Raw genomic sequence first — 23,315 nt, 5'->3', positions numbered from 1 at the left:
TAATTAGAGAAAATAGATGGAATGAGTGCTGAGTGAGAGGAAAATTATGTCACAGAATGAAGAAAATTGCACGTTACATAAAACTAAATTAGTTAACAAGAAAAGACAGACCAACAAACTGAGCTGAATGACACACAATGGTGGCTTGGATACAGATTTTCATGCAGATAAACAGTAATTATTGAGAATGGTCTCGAAGTTATAAGGAGTAAACATGTTTCGATTTATAGGTTGCTTTGTCATTGTTTCCATGATGCAATTTTTTGACATAGGCTTTGTAGATAAACACCAAGAATGATTATGTCTTTTAGCCAGGAAAGACAAACTGAACTTGTTTTATACAATGCAGTGGTGTATATTGTAACTATTTCCAGTAACAAATCTTAAAATGGAATGGTAAGAGTAAAGGCAACAGAGCTTCTTGCAGTGTATTAAAGGAATACTTCACCCACAAAATTACCATTTGTATATCAATTACTCACCACGTGTTACCTTGAATACCTTGCTATTCTCGCATGCCTCCATGGTGAACGGAAAATCAAAAAACTGAGAAATATCTTGATGAATTGAAGTAAATGGGGGCCACATTTAACAACAGCAAAACTATAACAAAACAATCTGTTTACAAACTCACACACAGCTCGCTTAATTCAAGTCTTGTCTGGACGAGTCTGAAATGTTTTAAATAGTAAGGACGAGTAACTGGCCTGCACAAGTGTGAGACTTTTTATGCGGAATTGTTTAAATAGTACGGCTGTAACAAAGATACATGTGTTTGGGAAGTAAATGAGCATACGACTGGATGAATGAGACTTGGATTATACTGCACGAGTTGGGTGTGAATTTGTAAATGGATGATTTGATATAGTTTTGCTGTTGTTAAATATGGCCCCCAATTTACTTAAATTCATCAAGACTTTTCTCCGTTTTTGGAGGCATGTGAGAAAACTTAAGTTTTCTTTAAGAATTCAAGGTAATATGGGGTGAGTAATTGATATACAAATAGTCATTTTGTGGGTGAAGTATTCCTTAAAGGGAGAGTTGTAATTTCACTGTGGTTAATTGAACAGAATCAACATGTATAACACAGTATCGTCTGCATAAAGATGTATTTGACTATCAAGGATTGAAAAGACAATACTTGTTCGAAAACCGCAAACAGAAAGTAGAAAATAACCAGAATACGTAAAGTAAGTGCATGTAAACTTCCTGAATGTGGGCAGGTCTCCGGTGGGTTATTTACTTTAACTGGACTAGCCCACTTAAGAGCTATAGAATAAATGTTTTAATAGTAGACTTAGTTATAGAGGGTTAGGAAAATTTAAATGGCATTTGATAAAATTGTCCTCCTAATTAATGCTCATAGTTGTTTTAAGAGTCCAGTTTGCCCTGAAATAAAACATTAGTGCTGTTTCAGTTTGGAGATAATAAAATCTAAAGGTTTTTTTGATGAAAAGAAAAAAGAGGAAGAGACACAGTAAATATTTCGAAGATAGTGAGTCCTTGTGCAAGATTATGGAAGGCAGATATACTAAATAGTACTAAATTAATAAAAAAATGTTATAGTTAGTTCCAGGTAGACTGTCATTAATCAGGCATAAAAACACAAGACATAAACTTTTTTAAGATCTTAGTGAAATACATAGAATTTATTTGTCAAAACCTTTACGTAATGTGGGATGCCATGTCAGACCCATTTTGCACCCAAGTGCACTTCAAACAAATCTTACATCATGTTTTTCCAACACGTTTTTTAAGATAATGTTTCTAAGTGGAATGTGTGAGTATGTTTAATGCATCTTAAAACACTAATGCACATGGTAAGATGTAGTGAAGTACCCTGGGCACCAGAAAGAACCATAATTTCCAAAGTTGTCTGAGGTATACTGTACGTTCACAGCAGTTGGAATATATGCACAGACACAAGTTGAGGTTAACATGGAAAAATGTTTCATATATACCTTCAAAGCCTCCCAGCTGGAAAAGAGGACTTATATGTTTATTTTTAAACGAGCCATTACATCTTTATTCAATATCCTTCCCTGTTCGGACGGCCAAGTTCTTAAATCTAGTGATTTCTCCATATGGTAATGGCCGGGTTTCCCCGTGGAATCAGATAGATCTCATTTAGATGTTTTTCATGTGAGGATTCAGGAAAGAAATTGGCAGAGATTTTGGTTCCAAAACATGGTGACTCCTCTATTTTCCAAGACTCACACTGAGATAATCTTAGATATCTCAAGTTATATCTTGAACCTCATCCCTTGGAAGCTTCAGGTTCCACAGTTTCCAATGATACAGAGATGAAGCATCAAAGCTACAAGCTGCAACACTTGTGTAGGACGGAGAAAAAAGTTAGAAGTGAACAATCTTTTCATACAACGTTAAGTTGATTGAACAAAACAAAAGAAAATGGAATGAAATTAAAACAAAATACTGACCACACATAAAACAATCTCAACTCAAGGTCCAACTACTAGCTTTTTCCAGAGCTTTCAACCACACCACACGCAGTCTTCATCTGTGGATGGAGTTTCACTTAAGTGATATGGATGAAGTCATATCAGCTGCTGAACTCACATATCAACATATCCATCTCCATGACAACTAAACATCTGCTGATGAAGTCCTGCAATATGGTAGAAAGCTGTGGAAAAAGCTAGTAGTGTGGCTTGAGTTGAAGTTTCCAAGAATTTTTACGCTTACGCGGACAAAAATTTCAAAGGAAAATGGCACAGCTATATGCTATATTTAGAATAATTTCGCTTTATCTTGCCGTCAGACTGCCCTTTCCGATGGGGAACTGAAGCCGTTGTACCCATCCATGCTCTCGCCAAAGCCACCAGACTCCACTGAAAAAAACTGTCATTTTACCTCGCAGAACATAGGTTGCTGGTTTACCGCTGCGCGTCCCTAGTGTCCTCGCCGGACCTGGTGGACATGTACCGCTGGATTTAACATTATAGACATGACCACTGACAATTTGTGCAACAATTCAGCCACAAATTCACAGACTGACCATACACGGTCCAGACATATACTCGGTTTTGAACGATTCTTGTTTTAGATGAGCCTTTCTTTTAGGTGGCTAAAACACGTTTTGCTGCCGGCCCTGTCCACAGCAGAACACTGCTTTGCTTCCGTGCGGTAACTCCTGTCTGCTTCTCCAAACTGGGGTCGTGCTGACCGTCATCTACTGTAGGTAATACACTGACTATGGATAAGTACCTCATACAGCCCCACTTGAAAACACCCAATCTATCCCTTTTAAGCAGAAAACAGTGAAAATGAACTGCCCTACAGCTAACCTACAGTATATGCATGTATACATACTGTTTCCATCAGTCTATATGTGTCTCAATGGAGCTATATGACACCCGGTGGCAAGAGAGCAGTCAAGCGGGTCTCAGCCAGCCAGACACCTCTGCGGCTCTGCAGTAGGAAGCGAACCATCGGTCAGGGTGATTAACCTCTGCAATGGGCCAATCAGACTGCAGTTCAGGAGGCTAACGACTGCCAGGTGTATAACAGCACGCCCCGGACCCTGAGCTGACTGGGTTGTCGGCTTCGCGTACGGAGATGAAAGAAAGCAAAGCAGGCCAAGCTTGGCTCTGTCAGTCAGAATATATAAAGTGGCATATTTTTTTTTTTTTTTTTAAACCACTTTCATTTGAGTCCCAAAAAGAGATTCTGTGCACATTATATCATTCACACCATTCAAGTGTTTTATTTCTGCCGTATTCTTCAAAGAATCGCTTGAACTTTGTACACATTCCATTAGACACATTGTTTTATGGCTTTTCCCCCGACCTCTCCGGGGACATTCTTTCATAAAGAATCACTGTATGACAGCAATATCCTCCGCTCAGAGTAACACAGTGTGTTGTGAAATGGGAAGTGTCAGATAAAAGTAGGACTGCGAACAGGCGACATGTTAGCAGATCTGAGACACCACGCCAGTCCCCAGGCCGCTCAGCTGTAATCCAACACATCTATCCTGGATGGGGTGGTGGGGAGAGAGGGAATCATTTTGGGAAGGACCAGCTCTAAGGAGTCCTCTGTGAGCACTTCTCTGCTTTAAATTAAGGGCATTTATACATATATGAAGGCTGATTTGTATGTACTCTACTATATATTTCTAAGTTGCTTTATAGGGAGATCGGCTCTAGGAGTCTGAGTGTGATGTGGCAGGTCTAACAAAACTCAATCTTTTTAGATATTACAACTTCAAAGTTTATTTTTTTAATATGTACATGGTAGATAAGTGATGTTATATTTTATGTAGGGCCAACGAGGTCAACGGACCCTTTTGAAAATGGCCATGCCAGTTTTTCCTCACCAAAATGTAGCGCAAGTTTGGAGCGTTATTTAGCCTCCTTCGAGACAAGTTAGTATGACATGGTTGGTACCAATGGATTCTTGAGGTTTTCTAGTTTCATATGATACCAGTATCTTCACTCTAGCTTAACAGAGCCCGTTTCAACCTCCGAAAGATCGATGTATTATTGTGTTAAATAAATTAGTGGTGTTAAAACCAATTTGCGTTAATGTGTTTTATCGCGTTAACTTTGACAGCCCTAATTTTATGTGCTAGCTCGAACATAAAAAAAATATAATGGAAAGGTTTTTAACTAAAAAAGTGTGAAGCCTTCGTAACTCCTGTAAGAACAGTGTCAATCTTTTAATAGTGTTTGATAACTGATTTTTTTAAAGACCCAGTGTGATGAAATGTCAGTCATTGTAACCTAGTATTACTTGGAAGTTCTCTCATATAAACATATTCCCGTCATCTGATTCCTCACCTGACCCTGCTACAACTCATTTCCCACGTACACAGTGTGCAGCTGTAATACTCTCCAGAGCAGACTCATTATGAAAACTGAAACTAAATCTGCATCAAAGCTTCAAGGCATCGGCTCACCCAAATCACCCCCTAAAAAACATTTTCTCACTTACCCCTAGTGGTATTTAGTCATGCAAATAGTTTTACTTTTATTTTTTTAAGTTTTGATTAATCACCATCAGAGACATTTTCAGTCACCCCTAATGCAATAATGGTGTGAGGAATTTCTTTTGTGGTGCTAAACACATTTGGATAATTACCTTTGAATAACAGTATAGTGTCTTTCCAGAAACAGAAACTTCAGGCTAGGAATTTAAACATGACCGAGAGAAACCCTATTTGGGATTTAATATCCCAGTCTGTCGGTGCTGTTGGCGTTTTCAAACACACAACCCCTTACAAATGCGCTTCAGTTACCACCAACTCTCTGAAGACGCTAATAATTTCACTCTAACTGCGTGTGGTTACAATTAGAGCTGATCTTTGTGAATTGGACTTTTTCTGCAATGAGGCTCATTAACATAGAAAGGGGCCAATTACTTAATTTAAATACATGCAAATATCACAGGAGCACAGGATTGTATTTGCTTGGCAATGCAGTTAGGAGTGCACTTTACCCTTTGCGGGTGCTTTGAGAATAACCTTATGTATTTTATTTTTGTCTTATTTGTGCAGGTTTAGTGGCCGTAAAAAGCAGCGCAATCCTTTTGTGTCCTGAGTGTTGTGTTTGGGGGGACTGGCTAGTGTTAGCTGTCTTCCTTTTACAACTCCAGTAAACTTAAAAGTTTAAGTTGACTAGGGTGATATTTGAGATCAGCAGATGTCTCAGCTCAGATGTCTCAAAAGCTTTGAATGTTGTATATGAATATGTTTGTTTTGTAATTTGGGTGAACTGATCTTAATGATGACATGCACAAGAGTTGGGCAATATGTTAACACAAAATGCCCAACACAAAATAAAACTCACCAAAACAGTCATGGTTTGTCTTTCCAACAATCACCAAACCTGGTTTGGTGGAAAAAAATCTTATTTCACAGAGTAAGATGTGAAAATATGACGGCTTTACACTTTGTTTCCCCCTGCTGTATCTTTCTCTGCCCGCTGAGCAGCAACTGAGCAGCTCTTGTTCTTCGAAGGCAGACCTTTAAATTGGCAAAATAAAATGACAAACATCACCCAAAAAAACAACCGGCCATGTACTCAGCCAATTGGCAAAAGCCAACATATTGCCCAACTTTAACATGCACTGTCGCTATTTTAACTTTCTTTCCTTTTTTTAACTTTCTAAATATGTCGAAAGATCACAAACAAGCCGGCATCCCGGTGGATATTAGGATAAGTAGATGGCGGGACACCAACCTCCCTCCTCAGAGGTGTCATTGAGTAGAACCAAATGATTCCCCTCACAGATCAATGTCTTGGTTACTAATGAGCCTTGACCAATCACATTACTAAGTTACTTTAACAGGAACAATCCGATTAGCCTGATACATTTCATTAGAATGATTTACTAGACGTCATCCTTCTGTCTCTGTCTTTTTCTCTCTCTCATTGTAAGAAACAGGCCTCAGTAAAAGCATCTCTTCCTCTTGACTTCATTACTTGGCCCATCTTTACGTTACCCCACTTATCATCTGAGTGCATAATGGATCATGACAGGAAAAAGTGCAGATGTCAGTTGAGTTGGGGGATTGTTGGTCTGGTAAATATGCAGCGCAGCCGGTAAACACAGCCGCAGACTTATTTAAAGCAGCCTGTCAAAAGTGTCACGCTGCAAATCCCTCTTGATGATGTGCCTTGGCGATTCGTCAGCGCAGCCGAGGCCATAAGAGCTCTGGAAAACGGAGAGCGAATGCGCGGCGAAGTCTGTTCTTTATCAGCGCGGTAGCAGACCTCATCCTTGACATTGCATGTTTTATTCCTCAGAATCAGGAATTAGCTGATAGAAGTCATGCTACCCGTAAGTGAGGCAGTGTGTTGCGCTGCGAGTTTACTCTGAACTGGGAAGCATCTCCAGAGACATCTGTTGCCCCTGTAGACAGCGGTTAATGCTTCAGCATGTGACGTACTGTTCACGCACACACACACACACACACACACACACACACACACACATATACACAGAGAGGAACCTGCACATATCTACGCACACCCAAGTGCTTACAATATCCTCACAGGCCCTTATCCAAACTTGCCACATCCAGTGGTCATTTGGTGCCACTGATTAGACACATGACTCACCCTTACATTGTGGGATTACTCGCATCGGTTTACTGGCTTAGTGAATTCCCCACGGTGACCCGCAGTCACACTTTTTACTCCGCTGTACAAATCAACCATTTACACAGCTGTCCAAATACAGAAGTCTTTCACGTTAAATGACTTTCTTTCCCGGGGAGTCAGTCTGCCAGTCTTCTTTCTTTGAGGCATTCAAGCTGATGCCTCAGAGCTACACGCTTCACAAGGCCCCATTTCCACCGCAGGAACTTTCCCCCAGAACTAAGAATCTTTTGAGGAACTCTTTGAGTTTCGACCGCAGGGACCAGGGTCTAAATTAAGTTCCGGGGACATTTTCCAGGGACCTTTTACCCACCAAAAAAGGTCCTGGTCGGGGGGTAGTACTTTTTGAAAGTACAGGAACTTTCGTGGTGGAGTTTGCAGGGATCACCGTCGTTGATTATAGAAACACACACACAGCGCCACTGCTTCAACTGTACCGCTTCATTCATAAAATAAGAAAGTACTCGATTTAGGACCATTTTAGGACGAGGGGAGAGACATTTCTCTTTGTCTGATAACATTTAAAGTAGAGCTGTCAAAGTTAACACGATGATAACATGTTTACGCAAAATTGTTTTAACGCCACTAACTTCATTAACGCATTAACGTAATTGATCTTTCAGAGGTTGCACGGGCTCAGTTTTAAAGCTAGAGTAAAGAGACTGACATCATATGAAACTAGAAAAGGAATCCATTGGTACCAACCATGTCATACTAGTTTATCATTAAGGAGGCTAAATAATGCTCCAACTTAGGCTAAATGTTGTCATTGCCATTTTCAAAGGGGTCCCTTGACCTTTGACCTCTAGATATGTGAATGTAAATGGGTTCTATGGGTACCCACGAGTCTCCCCTTTACAGACATGCCCACTTTATGATAATCACATGCAGTTTGGGGCAAATCATAGTCAAGTCAGCACACTGACACACTGACAGCTGTTGTTGCCTGTTGTGCTGCAGTTTGCCATGTTATGATTTGAGTATATTTTTTATGCTGAATGCAGTACCTGTGAGGGTTTCTGGACAATATTTGTTTTGTGTTGTTAATCGATTTCCAATAAAAAATATATAAATACATTTGCATTAAGCAGCATATTTGCCCACTCCCATGTTTATAAGAGTATTAAATACTTAAAAAATCTCCCTTTAAGGTACATTTTCAACAGATTAAAAAATGTGTGATTAATTTGCGATTAATCATGATTAACTATGGACAATCATGCGATTAATCACGATTGAATATTTGAATCGATTGACAGCCTTCATTAAAAGTAAAGTTAGGGTCTGCTGTCTACCTGACTCATTTAAAAAAAGACAAGGAGAAAAAGATAGAGATCCTGCGAGCGAGCTGAGAGGGCGAGTGGTAGAAGACAGAGAGACGTAGCACAGCGGTGCTGTGAATGAGAGAAAGAAACGTTATTTTCTGATTGTTGCACAAATAAATAACTTAGTTCCATTTCCCTCTTCAACGCGCAGCAGTAAATATCGCAGTGTGACGAAACCATTCTTTCTCACGTGTTTTTTAGATGAAACGGGTGGACACACTGAACTGCAGGCTGCAGAGTGCGTTTACTGCTGTGACCACCAGCAGCCCTCATCTCATGTCATGTTGCTTTTTCATACGTCAGCAGACTAATTCGCCTAATCAGAGCTCGGTCGAAACGCAGACCACAGCGGGCTGAAGGAACCTTTTAGTTCCTTAGAAGCAGTTCTAGGGACTAAAAAGTCCCAGGAACTTTTGGCGGAAACCCGGCTAACAGCTGGAGGTGCATATGGAGTTGTTCAACATCTCCCGAAAAAATAACATATTTTTGTATTTGTTACTTTCTCATCGGAAAGCCCGAGCTTGGTGCAAGGTTCACTACACGCCCATGGTCCCCTGTTGTCGAGAAATGAACTCAGGAAATTGCTTTCACTGAAGAGTGAAGCATACTTAATAATAGAGACCTCATTGGCGTGGTGCTGCATTCCTGCTCTTTGGATGTGCAATCTCTTCTGTTGGGAGAAACCGAGAGAGCGTGAGAGAAACAAAGACATGAAGAGGAAAAACAGGCAAGTATGTGATGCAGCAGGTTAGAGGAAGGCGTGTGCTGCTGGTGATGCTGTCAAAGGGATGAAAGAATTGTCAGTCCTGTTCACACTACAAGTGAGTTCACAGTGGGACACGCCCTGAAGAAATCTGCTTCCAAGCTACATATTGGTTTTCAATTTGTGTGATGAGCACAGAGTGTGTGAAGTGAATTCGGCATGGGAGCGGCGGCTCATCAGTCCCATAGACGTTTGTTGAGTGAGAGGATGGCAAGAAATGTTATTACTATCTATCTCATCCCCTCTTACATTGGATGGAGATGATGCTCAGCAGCTGTTTATCATAGCATCACTCCATTTATTCATCCATTAACAACAGCAGTGACTCTTTTTGTGGAGAAGAGGAGGAACTGGGTAGCATAACCTGAACAGACAAAGGCAATAGTGCCACCTACAGAAAGTCCAATTTTAGTAAGAAAAATCAAAGAGAGGTATCATTTTGTCTTTTTTTCTCTGAACTGAAACTTTTACAAAGTTGCTATTTGACAGTTTGCTAGAATGATGTACCAATTTACTTTAGGAGATTTAAGGTGGTAATTAATAGAAAGATACTCCTGAAGAAATTAGGAATTCCTAGTAGCAGCTCAGTATGATAAACCAGCCTGTAGATACACCACTGTATTTGAGGGGACAGATTTGTTATACATTCTGGGGATGTCACGATACCAGAAATTTAGTATTTGATACCAATACCACAAATTCTACCAATACCAGTGAAATTCCACGATTCTTGATACCGATTCGATACCACGGTAAAAAACAAAAGTCAACATCCACTCCTTTATTACCATTTGCACAGTGGTATTTGTTAGGAAGTTAAACAACCCTTAATTCCCTCTCTATTATCTATTCTATAGGGCTGTCAAAGTTAACAAGATGACGCGTTAAGGCAAATTCGTTTTAACGTCACTAATTCAACGCAATTTGCAATTTTTAGGTTGTAGTGGACTCAGTTTTAAAGCTAGAGTGAAGATACTGATATCATATGAAACTAGAAAAACCTAAGGAATCCATTGGTACCAACCATGTCATACTAGCTTGTTGCAAAGAACGCTAAATAACGCTCCAAATTTGAGCTAAATTTTGGCGAGGAAAAACTGTCATGGCCATTTTCAAAGGGGTCCCCTGACCTCTGACCTCAAGATATGTCAATGAAAATGGGTTCTATGGGTACCCACGAGTCTCCCCTTTACAGACATGCCCACTTTATGATAATCACATGCAGTTTTGGACAAGTGAAGTCAGACTTGTTTCCTGTTGGGTTGCAGTTTGCCATGTTATGATTTGAGCATATTTTGTATGTTAAATGCAGTACCTGTGAGGGTTTCTGGACAATATCTGTCATTGTTTTGTGTTATTAATTGATTTCCAATAATAAATATATACATACATTTGCATAAAGCAGCATATTTGTCCTCTCACATGTTGACAAGAGTATTAAATACTTGACAAATCTCCCTTTAAGGTACATTTTGAACAGTTAAAAAATGTTTCAAACAACTGTATTTATTCAAGCTTCTCACCAAAAAACAAATTTTACAAGATTATATTTGCACACATCATGATAACGTTAGAAATTTCCATAGTCCATTTTTACTGAATAGAGCATGAATTTATCATAATGCAACGAGCACCTCCCTTTTACGTTAGCTGTTAGCTCTGTGCAGGACTGTGCTACTTAGTGGCTGCTAAGAGCTAACGTTTACTAGCTCTCGTCCTGCCGACTTCAACGTGGATTTGCCATTCACAATGTAGCAATAGCAGGGGAAAATAGGGTGCGTCGATAGTGAGTTTACATGTCCCGAACACATTTTCTATATGATGGTACCATACGGTACCTGAGGCACTGTAGAAAAACGAATATGATACCGAAGTATCGGTTCTCGTGACATCCCTAATACATTCTACATGTTTCTTAGCAGCCCCTACAAGGACCAACATATATATTGTAGGTTGTGCACAGTATGCACTCTACAGTTATTGTATGCCTGCATCCTTCAGACATGCTTTTTAAATATAAAAAATTGGGCCTGGCAGCAGAAATACAGTAGTGTGCATGGTTTCGTGAAAGGAATGTAACATCTTGAAAAGAGGAAGAACAGTAGGAGACGTGTACTTTAACACAAGACGACAAGACAAGGAGAAACATTGGATACCAAAGACTTGAGAGTATGCCCTACCTGTCCAGCGGTGGATGGATGATGGGTTTAACAGGCTGCTTATTGCTCTTTTACTGTGTGTAGCTGTTAAACATCAGTATTTGTGGTGTAAATCAACAGACCTGCGGATGGAAATGTGACTCCCAGACATTCCTTACACTACATGCTCTTTCCTCTCTCTGTCTCTCTCTCCCTCTTCGTCCATCTGTAATTCTTTTATACGCTCTTTCGTTCTTTATTTTATCTACCCTCCACCCCGTTAATGTTGTTCCAGGTGTTCTACATGTTCTCAATCACAACAAAAAATAAATATCTCTCAGGAGACATTTCTTGCAGCGTGTTATGTCTTCTCGCTGTCTTTATTGCTCACACTGCTCACTCCACCGCACTCCTCTCCCACTGATGTGTTTTCATGTCCCGACTCCCTCGTCTTCTTCCTCAGGCTGTTCCTGAAAAGCCACAGTGGGACCGCAGGCAGACAGAGCAGTCTGGTAATCCACGGAGCAGACTTCAGCACCAAGGACATGGACAATGACAACTGCATGTGCAAGTGTGCCCTCATGCTCACTGGTGGTAAGTGCAGCCAAACATTACATTACAGTGAGGAGAATCATACATTCATTAGGACCTACTGTATGTCACCATTACCTCCCAGTGTGACTACGGCAAGTACAGTAGATAAAAGTAGAACCAGGACGTTGGTTGTTAAATTGTGATGGATTTTTAACAGTTTAAAACTGCCTTCATTTATGTTTTTGGCCACTTGGGGGCAGCACAACAAGCTGTTAACTCAACATTGACATATTATCACCTTATAAAGTTGGCAAACATGTTAGCACACAGTCGCTTAGTTACACTTCCAGCAGAAATAGAGAAGCAGTAGCATTTATTTGGCCTCATGATTGTAAGTCACCAACTCCTGAGGAAAATATCTATTAAAAACAAAATAATAAGCTGAAAGATGCTAAAAAAAGTTCCGTAGATCTGAGTTTGTACGCATCGCGTCTATTAACTTACTTTGCATGTAATCGCACTGCGCGAAAAGTTCGCTTTGCTCTTGGTAAAAATAATTATAGTAATAATTTAACCATTTGCCTTCCTTTTCTCTTCCAAATAACTTTAGCTATCCTTACGGTTTGTTTAAAACCTGTCTGAACGTCTAAGTTCTTGTGTTTCTTGCCCCATCAGACTTCTTTTCAGCGATGTCTTCTTGCTCTCAGGTCTCAGCAATTAACTCGGGGAGTACAACGTCATCATTACAAATACAAATCAAGGGTAAATCTACAAAAAAAATGACGTAATAAACCAGAATGATCCTTTCAGCATTCGCTTTTACGATAAAACAATGGCACGATATAATCATTCCAAAAAGCAATTTTCTCTGATTGGCTTTACGACCGGCCCCACAATGTTCACTGCCCGGTCGTTAGTTCAGGTCATTATGATCACAACCTGCACTCGCAAGACATGCAATGGGCTAACACGGCCACTTATCCATCTATCTGCACCTATTAGGCTATATTCCGCGTCCCCTCCCAGTTGCACCGCGGTTTGGGAACGAGCACATTATAATAGATCCCTGGGCGCGGCACCAAGTGTCAAAGAGATTTAAAATGACTCTGCTTCTCCTGCTGTGTAAGTGGAGCCCAGTGACCCTCGCTGTCACCTCATGGCAGCTCTACCGCTGTGCAATCCTGACCTGGTTCTAATCAAGCATTTCTAAGTGCAGATTTAAGATCAGCATTACCTCTTAGGTCATTGTGAATGCAGTGGGTTAAAGGGGAACTGGCATCTGATCACTAATCAACACCCCCCCGACTCTGCTTGATTCATAGCCCGCCTGTGGCCAAACACAAAGGAGAGGCATGACAACACATAGCCTGAGTCAAGGCTGGTCCGAGCCCAGCTCTGTGCTACAGTATGTACAGTATATCATTTGATTTATTCCCTGCATTTATAAGAGCAGGGCTGACATCAAATGATGTAAGTGTCTGGAATATACAAGAGGAAAATACTTCTATACATTTATGAGGACAACTGCAGCAAGTCGTGTTAGGAATACGCAGGAGGATATAGTGTGGACACACACACATACTGTAATGTATATATTTACCCAACACCAGAACATACAGTAGGGATACAGCACTGACAGTAGGAGGTAGGGGGGGATTCCTCTATCTTGAGAACAAACTGCACTAGCTGAGAGGCTTTTTCAAACGAAGACATCCCCACTGTTTTTACAAGTCTTTAAAAATCTCTGGCCTGGAAACAGAGAGGATGCTGGTCATAAATCCCGAAGGATTGCCGCTGCGCATACTGAATGTTTATGTGTTTGACGGCGGTTGTGTGGTCTGCGGTTTATCAACAAGTGAGGGATGGAGACATTCGCTGTATTCTGCTTCATGGTTTAAGAGAGGGGGGGAAAAACACTGTCTCAATAAAATAAAACAGCAGGTTGCACAACACACTTTGTGATAATATCACCAAACCCTCATCCCATATTGTGTCAACTACAGGACATTACTACCAGCTTTTCTATACTGGTACTGTCAACTATCTTTTCATTCTAACTGTGGCTGGTGTCGTAAACTATGTTGTCTAAACCCTACCTACTATTTTGTTGAATAAGTGGCTTTTTAAAGCTGCTTTTAATGTGTTTTTTTTCCTATTGAGGGCAGCGGAAACAAGCTGTAAACACAGTATTGACATATTATCACCTTTTAAGTTGACATGTCAAACTTATTGATAATTAACACATCCAGCAGGCTAATTTAAGCACAATTTCAGCAACACAGTGACATCCACAGTGCTGTGGAAATAGGTGATAATTTCCTTGTGACTCCATCTCTACAATCGTCCCCTTTGTCATTAAACTAAGCCATTCAATCCATAGTTAATTTAGAAATATTGACTATAGCAGCTTTAACCTCTCACAACGTTGGTCCATCTATAAAGATGTCAGGTGCACTGCCTCCCCTGAAAGCTTCCTAAAAAGTCCTATTAAAATTATAGCAGAGCAAGTGCAATTTCATATGTGATTCCCACTGGCGCCAGCATCCTGAAATTACAAGCCGCTGTGGAAATGTAAGGAGATGTCCACCAGTGTATGTGTTATGTTGCATACGTGTCTTCTGATGAAGCAGCAATCAATGTGAAATTGATATCCCTGCGATCCATGCCAGCCACAAGGGCAGAACATCACTCCTGATTACTGACAGCTCTTGTGAAATGTCATGCTGTAGGCCGCGGTGGTATTCAGGTCCGCGCGGAGAGAGGAGAGGCGCTGCCATTTGTCACTGTGTGACTGACACATGCCATGCCTTGCATATGTTCTATATCTGACTGTATCAGCGAGGGCGTGTTCACTAGTTCAGATTTAAGACTTTGATGACAGATTACCAGAATAGAATATATGTTATGTTCAGTAAATCTATGTCTGGTGAAATATATATTAATAAGGGCTGTCAATCGATTCAAATATTTAATCACAATTAATGGCATGATTGTCCATAGGTAATCGTTATTAATCGCAAATTAATTGCACATTTTTTATCGGTTCAAAATGTACCTTAAAGGGAGATTTGCAAGTATTTAATACTCTTATCAACATGGGAGTACTTGTTTTATGCAAACTGCTGCCCAACAGGCAACAACAGCTGTCAGTGTGTCAGTGTGCTGACTTGACTATGACTTGCCCCAAACTGCATGTGATTATCATAAAGTGGGCATGTCTGTAAAGGGGAGACTCGTGGGTACCCATAGAACCCATTTTCATTCACATGTCTTGAGTTCAGAGGTCAAGGGACCCCTTTGAAAATGGCCATGACCGTTTTTCCTCGCCAAAATTTAGTGTAAGTTTGGAGCGTTATTTAACCTCCTTTGCGACAAGCTAATATAACATGGTTGGTACCAATGGATTCTTTAGGTTTTGAGCCCGCTACAACTTAAAAATCGCAAGTTAAATTAATGCATTAAAGAAATTAGAGGTGTTAAAACGAATTAGCGTTAACACATTATTATCACATTAACTTTGACAGCCCTAATTTAAACATGTCATGATAACATTAGAGTTCGAATTTACCTTCACCCACCCTAGATTTTCTCGTTTCATATGATGCCAGTATCTTCACTCTAGCTTTAAAACTGAGCCCGCTACAACCTAAAAACAGCAAGTTGCGTTAATGCGTTAAAGGAATTAGTGGCGTTAAATCTAATTTGCGTTAGCGCGTTATTATCGCGTTAACTTTGACAGCCCTAATATTAATAATACCATAACAACACTTTATTTGCGAAACACCTTTCATACATAAATTATATGTACATGAAATTGTATATTTAAAAAAAAAAATTTAGACACAATTTCAAAGGTGGAAAGCAAAACATTCAAATACAATAAAACCGAGTAGAATAATAAGAAAATAATACAAGGTAAAATGAAACAGAAATAAACTCTCAGTAAGATTCAATGAAAGTGAGGACACGGACTGCTTAAAATAGAAGCAAGATTAAAAGTTGAGTCTTAAGGAATTTACAGAGGTTGCATGTTGGATATTTATGGACAGATTTGGTCCATAATAAGAGAAGGCTGCCTCCCCATACTTCAGAGTCTTAACTGCTTCAATGACCTAAAGCAGCAGGGAGAAACAGTTGACTAAGTATGGAGGTGTTAAACCATTCAGACCTTTATAAACTCTAACTCTAAAAGAGACAGGAAGCCAATGTGTGTCTTAACTTATAAAATAAAAGTGCGAGCATGTGTACCCTTTCTCTACGACCCAGATATACTTCAGGGAAATCATGAAATGTGTCACCTTGGGGAGCAGAAGTAAAAGTTTCCCATGCCATACACCACGCCGGAGCTCGTGCACATGCACTCTTTGCTTTAAATAGAAAGAGGTACCGAAAGTGTTCAGCAACAGGTAGCGGCATGCCAATGAACCCACTGACAGGAACACATTGAGCAGATAGCAGTGAAATGGTGTCTGAACCACTGCCATGGCCCAGTGGGAGAGGCCATGGGAAACTTTCAACCTTTGCCAAGGACAAACCTTGTGATTGAGGAGACTTTATCAACACCTTGACAAAACAAGCCTGACTTGATCTGTTGAAAGGCATTGATGCTTTGCAACTAGGGCTGTCAAAGATAACGTGATAATAACATGTTAGTGCAAATTCGTTTTAATGCCACCAATTTCTCTTACGCATTAAGGCAACTTGCGATTTTTAGGTTGTAGCAGGCTCAGTTCTAAAGCTAGAGTGAAGATACTGGTATCATATGAAACTAGAAAACCTAAGGAATCCATCGGTACCAACCATGTCATACTAGCTTGTTGCGAAGGAGGCTGAACAATGCTAATAATCCGCAGGAACTTTCCCCCAGAACCAAGAATCTTTTGAGGAACTCTTTGCGTTGCCAGGGTCTAAATTAAGTTCCAGTGTCATTTTCAGGGATCCTTTTCCATTGGTACCGCTCCAACTTAGGCTAAATGTTGTCGAGGAAAAACTGGCATGGCCATTTTCAAAGAGGTCCTTTGACCTCTGACCTCAAGATATGCAAATGAAAATGGGTTCTATGGGTACCCACGAGTCTCCCCTTTACAGACATGCCCACTTTATGATAATCACATGCAGTTTTGGACAAGTCACAGTCAAGTCAGCACACTGACACACTGACAGCTGTTGTTGTCTGTTGGGCTGCAGTTTGCCATGTTATGATTTGAGCATATCTTTTATGCTAAATGCAGTACCTGTGAGGGTTTCTGGACAATATTTGTCATTGTTTTGTATCTTAATTGATTTCCAATAAGAAATGTATACATACATTTGCATAAAGCAGCATATTTGTCCACTCCCATGTTGATAAGAGTATTAAATACTTGACAAATCTCCCTTTAAGGAACATTTTGAACAGATAAAAAATGTGTGATTAATTTGTGATTAATCACGATGAACTATTTTTAATCGACTGACAGCTCTATTTGCAACTAATATGAATTTTGTGCTTATTCAGGTTGGTGGTTTGATGCCTGCGGCCCGTCCAACCTTAACGGCATGTACTTCACCCAAGGACAACATGTGGGGAAGCTGAACGGTATCAAGTGGCACTACTTCAAGGGTCCCAGCTACTCGCTACGAGCCACGGTCATGATGATCCGCCCCCTGGACTTCTCCTAGTCTTTTGAACTCTTAACTTCCAAACAGCTATGTAGCACATTAGAGGGACGCTTCCCATTTTATCCTCTTGTCTCATCTCATTTCGCCGCCCCCACCGGGAGAGTCGTCCAATGAATCTTTTTTTATTCAACCTGGTTCCTCTCCAGAGCAACGGCTATCGCTGTCCTCCGCTGTTGCCTCGTAACCTTTCCCCTCGATGGACTGGAAAGCAGCCATGGGGAGGACAGCAGAGCAAAGACACCTGAAACTGATGTCTGTTCCCAAGCAGATTCAAGCATGATGTCAAATCACAACGTTTTTTTCCATTTACCTGGGGACCTGTGCTGTAATAACTTGGATGATTTGAATTCTTCTGAATGGAAAGCAGCTATCACAGAGCAGCACTGACTCTTGACCTGCTGGACAGAACTTCTCTGGAACGCTCGAAGGAGACAAATTGCTTTTTTATTAAAATGTTGCCCACAGAACACAGCCCATAATATTACCATTGTATTATATATTGTGTTTTTTTAGTATTATTTTTGTTATCCCAACTGTATACAATATCCAAAGTGAGATGAAATTGTCTTTTTTACTGTAATTTCTGTCTGCATTAAGTATAAAACACACGCTCAGTTTTAAGGTGACCTTAAACAACTCAAGTGATGAGTCAGGAGGGTCACTTGCTGGCACTAGCTGTCTTGACAGAGTGTGATTATTTTTAGAGTTCAAGATGTTTGGTTTTTATTGGGTGAGATTCTGGACTTGGATCCATTTGCTTTTTGTTATTGGCTGAGAGACGACTAATACCGGCCAAGGCTCCGATTATGAGTGATCACCATACCTCTGCTGAATATGAAAAACAAGGACATTAATACAAATGCATATAATTAGTGATATATAACAATTACAGCTGTGTGCACACGGGGGGGGGGGGAGAGAAAGGACGTTATACAACAAGTGATACAGCTATACAGTATATTCCTGAGTGTGATGATGACCTCGTCATGATCCATGCATATTTACAAAGATGTAAATGCTTATATTAAGCTGGTGTCCCACATGTACAAAACTCTCTGAATCTTATTTCTAAAACTGTAAATGACATTATAAAACCCCTTTCAGACTGGTCCTAACCTCTTACCTTATGCCGAATTCACACCGGATTAGCAGTGAAGTGCGGCCTGCGGCGAGCTGCCACGCAATGTCTATGAAAAGATGCAGCAGCCGCCCCCGAGCTCAGCGAGCTGCGGCCAAACTAAAAGTTTAACTTTAAGCGGTGAAGTGCGGCCACAGAGGACAGATCCTGTGATTCCTGTGACATGGTGACCTATGTTACAAAGTATTTCTTCCCGTCTGAAACACATGAACACACCTCCCGGCCGCAGAAAAATGTTGGCCGCACTTTGCCACTGCCTGGTGTGAAATCAGCATTAAAGGGATAGTTCTGATTTTTTGAAGTGGGGTTGTATGAGGTACTTATCCATAGTCAGTGTATTACCTACAGTAGATGATGGTCGGCATGCCCCCAGTTTGGAGAAGCAGACAGGAGTTATTCTACGGAAGCAAAGCGGGGACGGGGGCAGCAGCAAAACGTAGTTTAGCCACCTAAAAGAAAGACCCAGCAGCGCTGAGCAACACACACAGACTTCGGCTGCATTCATTCAAAATCCGGAAACACTGCACCTTCCCGCAGGGTTGTGCGAAGTTAGTTGTGTGTTTATTTGTGTTTTAGAATGTAACCGCCGGGAAACAATCAGATAATAACGTTTTATTACTCTGATTCGCTGCTTTGTTCTCCCTAACGCCGCTCCCTCACTTCATTCACTCTGTAGCTTGCTCGACCATCGCCACTCTCTGTCTCCCTCGCTCGCTCGTTGAGCCGACGAGGAGTAGTGAATGCTGTGTGTTTACAACAGCAATGGTTACAAATTATACCTTTAAACTGATATTGATTTTTCAATACGTCACACGTCCACATTTTTTGTCAACAGCAGCGCATTGCTTTGCTTCCTTGCCGTAACTCCTGTCTGTTTCTCCAAACTGGGGGTGTGCCGACCGTCATCTACTGTAGGATACACTGACTATGGAGAAGTACCTCATACAACCCCACTTCAAATCACCCCACCTATCCCTTTAAGACAAAGCAGATCATTAAGACAAGTTACATCCAACATATTTTTCACAGACAATAACATGCCTTAGAATCCAGCCAGTTTCTGTTTCTCATCAACGCAGCTTAGAAAAAAAAAGGAGTTAGAGTTGGATATGAAGCATGAAATTAATGATTCCACCAAGTGATCCGTGTGAACACATATTTCATAACTTCCAGCTTTACAACAACAGAATCTACTGTGGAGTATCTGCTAAAGTTGCATGTGCAGAGAAGATAGAGTGTATCTGGAACTTGTAAAACTGCAATTGACATGTTTATTAGCATACTAAAATGGTATAATTTAACGTGTGTGTACGCAAAGCAGCTTTCCTGAGGAAAGCCGTTCTTTTTTTTCCCTGTTTTTACTCTGCCAGAGGTACAATGATGTTTTGAAGTTGAGCATAAAACATAGAAGTTAAGATAATAACCCTGGGGAAATGTGCCTTTGATAACTCTGCTTTTACCTCATTCGATTCCAGATTTGCAGATTTATTTAAACGTCTTTCGTAAAACATGTGGTCAGTGTTGTGTTGCTAGATTGAATAAAAGAGAAAATGTTTTCAATCTGCTGTTTAGGCTGCACTTTCTGTGCCAAATTGATGTGACGATAGGTTTAAAGTCAGGGTTGCCCTTCATTATGTCTTTCTTTAAAAAGACATGCTTAAAAAAAAAGCTTCCTTTCATGATAATATCTTCAACATCAGTTAAATCTTCTGATACAAATGCTTTACTGTATGTCATGCGAGGCCAGCTTATTGCACAGAAAGACATGAGATGAATCACATAGATAGACGTGCTTTCTTCCGCTCAAACCAGATGTTTCAACATTAAACTCTGCCCAGGCAGTGGAGCGGCTATTGTCTCAAACGGCGACTCGTTTGCTCGCTCGCTAGTGGCAATGACAGATTGCCAACGTGCCAAACGACGCTGCCGGGACCTGTAGCGTCTCCTCATAGTTGACATTCCTGGGCCTAATCAGAGGTTAAACAAATTACTGCAGCCTGCAAAACCGCCGCGTGTCCTTCGGCGCCTGCACTGACCCGACACCCTCGCTGGAATGTGTTCTATTGAGAAGTGTGAAGAGAGTCCGCACACGCTGGCAAACACCTATGTGGGTCTTAAGCGCTGTCCTTTGTTGGTGTGAGGGACCAGGAGGTACCGAGAAGCACTTCTAAACTGGGGGAGGTTTTGTCTCCGGTGGACAATCAGGGTGTCAAAGCAAAGTGGCGTTTCACTTGTCATCTCTGCACGTACGCACGCACCACCATCTCCTTCCATCCACGGCCGGGCTGCTCTGCTGAAAGTGGATCCCTTCCTGTTAACTGAGGAAGAGCTGAGGGCCGGCGAGGCGATGGGACTCCCTGAGGGTCTGAGCTGCATGCGGACGGACAGCGTCTGGACGTCAACCAAATCAGATATGACAGAGCACAGTACCTGCAGTATGAACACTCAGGGCCATTGAATCCCCTGAAGAGACCACCTGCTCACATGGACATGAATAAAAACATGGAGGAGGATACGTAGAGAAAGGAAGTCAAAGTAAAAATAGAACATGTGTCTGTAACCCTCATTTTTAATCATAAAATGCCTTTAAGACCACAATTCTTAACCCTTAATGAAAAATTATCATGACACCCAATTTGCAGCTTTAATTAAAGCAAAGTACAGTTACAGAAGACTGCTCTAAAAACACAATGCAAATATGCAGTATATGTTCCTTATAAATATTAGTAGAATAGACTGTTTTCCATGGTCATTTGACTAGTACAAAGGAAAATGGTTGTTGTTAGTTGTTATGGTGACAACACAGGTCAGTGGGGCCGAAAGTGTGGTCGCAGCTCACCTGGAAGATATGTTTATTACATTTTTCTTCGAGCAGTGTAACGCTTACTAAGTTAGCCATTACTAGCTAGGCTAATGTGTTGCTAATACTGCATTCAGAGTAACAGTTAAAGCGCCTTTTTACTTTATTTATTCTACTCTTGTGGACTCTGTAGCCATATTCGCACGGGACTAGTATTACTTTTGGACCGCTAGTAATGTGTAATAATTGCAGCGGTTGTCTGTGATCTTAATCCCATGTGAATCTGCCATATCCGTAATTTGTCAAGTAAAAATTGCACCACAAATTACCTACCATATTTCGCCAAACACAGAGGTCATATGATAATTTTAGTCCCCTGTGAATCGGCATCTCGTGATTTGGGGTTCTCTCCGCGCCTCTTTTCTGCCTCTTTCTCAGTCGAGAATTATGGACGGTGTATTGGCAATTATATTGGGTGCAATACAGAATTCATATTTTCCTCCAGTAAAGTCTTCAAATGCCAACTGCGTCAAACTTTATTGGAAGTGTGTTTAGCTCGTTGCGTACTGCCAGTTGTACAGCATCGTGAGGGAAGAAGAAAGCCCCGTGTTTTGGTTCTCTGTGACCGTGACATCATTCTGTGACATCATTCTGCTTGTGTTTAAATTAATTACTTGGGTCTTAAATGTTTTTCATGTTGCGGGGCAAGACAGCAACTAAAGAGCTCATCTGTTTAACCACATGACTGGCACGGACATCGACCGCCGATAAAGCAAACATTTTAAAAAGCTAAACGGGCGCTGGGGAATGAACTCATGAAATCATCACATGCAAGTCCCCCTAAAATCTCATATTGAAGCTGACATCAATGTGTGCAACTCCAAGTCATCTCCATTTCCACTGCAGTGGAATCTATAATCCCAAACCTACTGTGTGGTCTCTGCAGAACTGTTAAGGTTTGGCGTTGAGTTATACACTGTGCACTGAGCATTGTGTCAAACTGAGACAATATCCATGTCAAGTTAATGTATTTCAGAGAGTTAAAGTGGCAGGAGGCAGAATATTTTTGGCATCATTGGTCAAAATATCCGTAATAACTTTTCAGCATAAAGTAATTCAAGTGTTCTGAGAGAAAACTAGACTTCTGCACCTCCTCATGGCTCTGTTTTCAGGCTTTAGAAAATCGAGAGACTTCGGCCAATCACAGGTCATTTGAGAGAGAGAGCATTCCTATTGGCTGTTCATTCAACGGAGGTAGCTGTCAATCACTTGCACACTCCGATCAAACGTTGAAATTAGGCAGCGTTGATCAAATATGAATCAATATCGGCTCTGATTGGTTGTTTTCCTCCGGTCTGTGAAGTCTTGCAGATGCCATCAGGAGCACCGGAGGACACCGGAGGACACCGGAGGACACAGAGGCACATGTTTTTTTTCACCTGTCTCATGCACTACTGTCAGGATATAGCGACCATTTCAAAAAAATATTTTTTTTAATCATATTTGCTCCAATCTTGCCTCCTCCAGCTTTAACTGATCTCTGATTTCTCGAGACTACAAACTTTTATCCGCCAGTTACTTGACTTTTACAACAAGAATAGTTGCCATTTGCCCATATTATTTATCAAAGTAAGAGATATACTGTCCAACTGTTGGGAGAAAAAAGACATTTTGGATCGCACAATGCTGGTTTGAGTACAAACTCCTGCGGTTTAGCAAAATAAATAAAAGCAGAATAAGAAAGTAAACGTGAGCTGAGGTGAGGGACTCCCTCATCTCGAAAAACTCCAAAGGAGCTCGATATGATTGATGGTCTGTGGGAGTGAAAACGA

General features: G+C 40.9%; 1 protein-coding gene across 5 annotated transcripts in view; it reads left to right on the top strand.

Moving 5' to 3' along the window:
• angpt1 (angiopoietin 1) overlaps positions 1 to 23,315 on the top strand; it is a 142,128-nt gene that overhangs the window by 52,433 nt on the left and 66,380 nt on the right. For 4 of the 5 annotated variants that reach the window (XM_074613361.1, XM_074613362.1, XM_074613360.1 and 1 more), the window contains exons 8-9: positions 11,814 to 11,944; positions 17,382 to 20,243. In XM_074613361.1, the coding sequence (XP_074469462.1) occupies positions 11,814 to 11,944; positions 17,382 to 17,545 (295 nt within the window). In that variant the 3' untranslated portion in view covers positions 17,546 to 20,243. Of the gene's footprint in view, positions 1 to 11,813; positions 11,945 to 17,381; positions 20,244 to 23,315 lie in introns of those variants that run through there. The other variant, XR_012590612.1, reaches the window with a different exon arrangement.

This window comes from Sebastes fasciatus, chromosome 17, assembly GCF_043250625.1.
Source record: "Sebastes fasciatus isolate fSebFas1 chromosome 17, fSebFas1.pri, whole genome shotgun sequence".
Lineage (NCBI taxonomy): Eukaryota > Metazoa > Chordata > Actinopteri > Perciformes > Sebastidae > Sebastes > Sebastes fasciatus.
The sequence above is the reverse complement of the archived record's forward strand: the minus strand, read 5'-3'. Positions and strand labels throughout refer to the sequence as shown.